The 5,671-nt window shown below is 40.5% G+C and overlaps 2 protein-coding genes across 2 annotated transcripts; both read left to right on the top strand.

Annotated features, from left to right (window-relative positions):
• Positions 1-1,049: 1,049 nt before the first annotated feature.
• Positions 1,050-2,616, top strand: LOC145487972 (uncharacterized). The gene has a single exon (XM_081466736.1). It carries the CDS (start codon positions 1,189-1,191, stop codon positions 2,611-2,613), a length of 1,425 nt encoding a protein of 474 aa, XP_081322862.1. The 5' UTR covers positions 1,050-1,188; the 3' UTR covers positions 2,614-2,616.
• A 460-nt stretch (positions 2,617-3,076) lies between these two features.
• Positions 3,077-4,985, top strand: LOC145487786 (uncharacterized). The gene is made up of 2 exons (XM_081466593.1): positions 3,077-3,153; positions 3,485-4,985. Exons 1-2 carry the CDS (start codon positions 3,095-3,097, stop codon positions 4,983-4,985), a joined length of 1,560 nt encoding a protein of 519 aa, XP_081322719.1. The 5' UTR covers positions 3,077-3,094.
• Positions 4,986-5,671: the final 686 nt, after the last annotated feature.

Here is a 5,671-nt window from a genome sequence, read left to right as displayed (position 1 = left end):
AGAAACATCCTCAGCCCTACAGAGGTCCTACAGAAACCCTTTTGTAGCAAGTTTCCGTGATCGTTTGTTGGTGTTTCAATTGATTCATCGCCTTCAGCAAAGTACGATTATTCAATGCTCGGAATAAATGAGGAAAAAATGCATCCTTCAATCTAGATCATTATCAACTTATGAGTTTTATACCTTAATTACACATGCCTTCCTTGATCTGAGGACATGAAATTCGGGTAAAAACTCGTAACAAAGTCACTTTTATACAGCAGTACATGCAGCGTCACATGAAAAGCACTTTCATTGATATGAAGGCGTCTTTGAGTCTGGACGGCTTGGTGTGTGACTACCATGTTATGATCGAGCAGCTCACTTCAAACAATAACAACTTAAATCTCTGCCATGCATCATTACTTTGTTCAAACTCACTTGAGCTCTCAGTGCCACAACACGGCAGCTTTTCTTTCTACTTGAGCCTGTCTGCAAGGTGGATTACTTTCTCTCAACTCTTATAGAATAAAACGTATTATGAATTACGGTAATATGTGATGTCCCAAAACTTTCGATTTCCCGCACATTTTGTACCGCTGCCTTTCACGTGTCGCCTAATATCGCTTCATATTTGGCCCATTTGTATGTGAAGAATTAAACAAAACTAAGGAGCTCGTTCAACGATTTCTTTGATTTTGTGTTGGTAAGATTTTGGTGAAAAACGAGTAGGAAAAAGTGTTAACATACAAATGAGAAGGGAATAGACGACAGCTTCGACTTTTTAAGGATTTGTTTATTAGCTGAGCCTGGGGCAAAATGGCTTCACTCTCTTAGTTTCAAGTGTTTATCTGCAGTGTTTTACGTCCATTCCCCATTTAAAAAATTTATGTCCTGGTTACTTTCTGGAATAAATGAAAAGATAAATCAACCTTTTTACAGCTAATCTTTCAGCCCTTCAGACAAAGTTCCGTTCCTGTTTTTCAAAGCTTCATAAGCCTGAACATTGCGTCAGCAAAATTCATTTCTTAGTCTTTTGAGAGGCACTGGACTAGAACTTTTTTTAATAACTCTTTGTTTCGATATTCTTATAGATAGATACACCTTTTGATTCGTTCATTTTCGTATACAACGCCACTGCAGAGCATAGACTCGTGACTGAGCAGAGAAACAGAACAAAACGATTTAAAAATTCTTCACTTGACGATTATGTCTTCCATTGCGATAGCTGTGTTCAAAGTCACTATTGGTTTGCTAGTAAATAAAGGCAGAGATAAGGCAGCGGAGAAGCTTAAAGATGGCGACGTAACAGATCAACAATTTCGTAGATTGATCGTCCGTGAAATCGACGATATGAAGTCCAAGTTGGATAGATTATCAAGGAAAGACTTGCTGGCGAGTATCAGCTTCTTTGAGGAAGGAATCGGGTTTCTGTACAAAGTTTTTCAAGAGGCAAGGATCACAAGCGGAAACGGCGCGGCAACAACACAAACAGTTTGTGATGAAGCATTTTCTCTCGCCAAAAAAATGAAAAAGTTGGAGCTTACTGACCTGGATGAAGCAGCTAGGAGGGCTCTTTCTAACGCAAAGAAGAGATTCGAAGATTCTCGTAGAAAAGCAACAGAAGCCTTTAGTAATGAAGGTCTAGAAACGTCTGACCGTATTCTAGCGATGCAGTATCGAGTTATGGCCACAATACTAGAGACAGTAGACAATCCCGAGGACGCAATAGAACCCTGTAGAGTGTGCCTTAAAGATCTTAATTCCCTGTCAGCAGTTCAGAATAGTTTTAATGTTCAGCTCAGGAAAGGCATTCTAGCATTAAAGGGTTTGGTTGGTAAAGATGAACGCAGGAATATCATTTCCAGTGTCTGTCACGTGAATCGTGTTATCTACGATGTCACGCAAACTGTCGGGAAAGACGTTCACCTCTGGATCTGGCCCGCTGTTGATATCGGAGAAGACAAAGTGGATCCATTGCGTGACAGACGAGTAGCTAAAGTTCTGTGTAAACAGGGTATGGAAAACTGTTTAGTTACACCATGGTCATTTGGTCAGGAGGGGGAAGAGGAGCACAAGCTGAAGAACCCCCGTGGAATCGCTACAAACTCCAGCGGACAATTCATTGTTGGAGAGTATGAAAATGACGTAAAGATATTTGACCCTAGTGGTCAGTTCATAAAACATTTCAGCGTCCCTAATGATGACGCTGAAACAAAGTTATATATTTATGATGTAGCCACAGACAACCAGGACAACATCTACGTACTGGTCAGATACGAGAAGAAGACTGGATCTAAGGGATTTGTTGTTTATGAATTTAGCAACACCGCTGACCTGCATCACAAGTTTCCAGTGAGGGGAAAGTTCTGGGACAGACTGACAGTCACCAACAGTCAAGTACTGGTACTGAGCGGCTCTGGTATGGTTGTGTACGATACTGATGGAGTGTTTGTTCGTTCTTTTGGAGAAGGAACATTGAAGGATGCGAGTGATATCACTGCTGCTAATGATGGCCGTGTTATGGTAGTGGACAATTATGATTCCTGTGTTCACATATTCAGTGAAGACGGCGTCCATTTGAACAAGTTTAAACTCCAAGGACGTTATTGGTATATGGCGCGCCATCTGTAGCAAAATTACTTTTCGACATATTACGACATATTACGACTCATATTACGACACATTACGACTCATCATGTGTCGAAAAGACATGAAACAGGTCGAAATAGGTCGAAATAGGTCGAAATAAGTAATGTGATATCAGCATGTCATGTAATTCTATCTCGAAATAAGTTGGTTGTCATGGCTATACCATGTAATGCGAAGCTCGTAATGACTCATACCATGTAACGTGAAGCCGTTAGTGACGTTCGAACCCTTGGTTACCGCCTGTTGTTAAGGACGGAAACTGTTCTCCTACACGAAGCCTATTTACCCCAGTTTCTCTGGGCTCGATACAGTTCCGCCATATTTTGATCGTCGTCTTTAGGTGTTTCGAAGATTTATCTCGGCAAAAGAAGTCGCTTTTCTTATCCATATCGTTTTAATCTCCTTTTTCTTGTCGCACCGAGGGTCACCAACACATCTTGCACTTTTAAAGTGTTGTGGTGCAATGACTCCTACGAAGATCTTCGTGGTTTTGTTTCTGATTTCTGTGGTTTATGTGGAAAGGTGAGATAATTTTAATGCAGATCCTTATTAAGATATCTTTATTTTTACAATTCCGTCTATTTGCCTTGCTTTAATGTTGAGTTTCTTCTTTCACACACAGTATTTTAAAAAGTCGTATGTGGACTTTAAATATAAAGTGAAGCTTAAATTGGGATGTGCTGACAATAATTGGTTTCTATTTTATCCCTATATTTATTCTAATGGTGATAGTTAATGAAAATTAAGTGCGGAAATGACATCTAAAATCTAGCCTGGGGTCGGAGGGAATATTTCTGTCATTTTAACTCCTGTTCATGTTTTTGTTTGTTACTTTCCTATGCATTTTGTTTAGGCAAGATGCCAACAGGCAACTGCAGCACTTTGTGGCATCCATTTTGTCCCTTCTGCAGGAATTAAATAGGTGCCACGATTCTCCTTTGGATGTGGAGAACGCAGAGTTTTTGCTCCTTAGACTGGGAGGTGCAATGCGTCACATGCATCAGGTCATTGCCTTTGTTGAAAGATCCCCTGAGTTTTCACAAAATGATGTCAACAACCTAAGACAACTATCCAGAGAGCTCAGCTTAATCAAGGATTTATTTAGGGCGCTACCTGTTTTCACTCCCAGCTCCTACCGTGCCCCCGTTAGGTATACAGGCGCTGTAGGCCGTCCTTCTTATGAAATTTCTAGAGAACAGATCATGCTTTTACGTTCCTGTTACTTTTCGTGGACCAGCATTGCTAACATTCTTGGTGTGTCTAGATGGACCATACGTAGGCGGGCCATTGATCTAGACATACCTCCTTCATTTTTAACGTATTCCCCAATCCAGCAAGTAGAATTGCAGCAAATTGTGCAAGAGGAGCTTGTTTCAATGCCTCGTTGTGGGGAAAGATACATGCAAGGTGCACTACGAAGACGTGGGATCTGTGTCCAGAGATGGCGGGTGCGTGATGCCCTGATCACCCTGGATCCAATTGGTAGAGCTTGTCGCTGGGCACAGCAAATACCACGTAGGCCTTACAGAGTGCCACATCCCAATTTTCTCTGGCACATTGACAGCAACCTGAAATTGCGTCACTGGCGATTTGTCATCCATGGTTGCATTGACGGTTACTCTCGGTTGATTGTTTATCTCAGGTGCAGTAACAACAACAGGGCAGCAACTGTGCTTGCCTTGTTTCAAGAATCAATCAATACCTGGGGATTGCCTTCTAGAGTCAGAGCAGATGACGGAGGAGAAAACATCGCAGTTGGTGACCTAATGATTCAATACAGGGGTGAAGGTCGTGGAAGTTTCATCACCGGGCCGAGTGTTCACAACACAAGGATTGAAAGATTATGGCGTGAGGTGGTTCACTGCATTTTATATATTTTTAAAAACATATTTTTACATATGGAGCAAATTGGTTTACTTAGTCGCAATAATGATATTGATCTCTTTGCCTTACATTATGTTTACACCCCAAGGATCAATAATGCACTAGCACAGTTTATTGAGACATTTAATAATCATGGACTCTCTACTGAGCATAGCCTTTCCCCACATCAGTTATGGATTTCTGGTATTCTGCAACATCATTCTTCCAATTACTCTGGTGTAAGAGGTATTATGGATGATAGCCTGCCAGATGATTTAGTCATGTATGGGGATGACCCCGATGCACCACTACCTCAGGAGAATGAATTATCAGGAGTGGAGGTGGCTCCAATTTCACTATATGTTCCAGAGCATGTCATTATGGTGCTACAAGAATCATTTCATCCAGAAGAGGAGGATGGAAACCAGGGAATTAATGTTTATTTTCAAGTCAGGCAATTTCTACTGCTTTATTTTGGTTCTACAATTTAACCATGAAATCAAGCTGGATTCAGATCTGCAAGAATATGGATATGTGGGCAAATGCTGGCTCCTAAACTTCATGTGCATGGAATTTTAGTAGAGACTGTTGCAGCATACACTATCCTCAGACAAGTAGTATGTGGTAAAAGCTGACTCCTGAAATTTACAGACAAGTGTCATTTCAGTTGAGGATGGCAGCTTTTTTGACAAGTTTCACTTGTGCTATTGATCATACCTTGTTTCTGTCAGTCATGTTTTAGTGCAAGGATATTTGTTTGTCTGGAGTTCGTGAACTGGCATAATTATTGTTGAAACAGTGAGTCATCACTTCTTTTTTTTCAAATGCAAGGACAGATTGCTTCAAGTGTTAAAGAAATATCATAATTCATGACACAGTAATAACCCGAACTGGTGTTGTCTTATTTTTCCTCATTTTCAATAATCACATGCTTGCAAGTAAAAAAAAAAAGGTAACATCTACAGGACAAGTGCTGGTTTGCTAGTTATCTTGGTTACATGGTTGCTATGGACATCACTTTTCAAAATTCCCTTTCCCTTCTCTGATCATAATGAAATTTTCCATGACCAAATATGAAATGTCAGTTTTAGTGGCTTTTTCTGACCTCAAATTACAGCCCTTTTTTACTCTGATGACTGTAACAGAGACTGGATAGTTTTCATCAAATTGTTCTTCT

This window comes from Orbicella franksi, chromosome 5, assembly GCF_964199315.1.
Source record: "Orbicella franksi chromosome 5, jaOrbFran1.1, whole genome shotgun sequence".
Lineage (NCBI taxonomy): Eukaryota > Metazoa > Cnidaria > Anthozoa > Scleractinia > Merulinidae > Orbicella > Orbicella franksi.
Note: the sequence above shows the minus strand (reverse complement) of the source record. Positions and strands in the feature narration are given on the sequence as shown.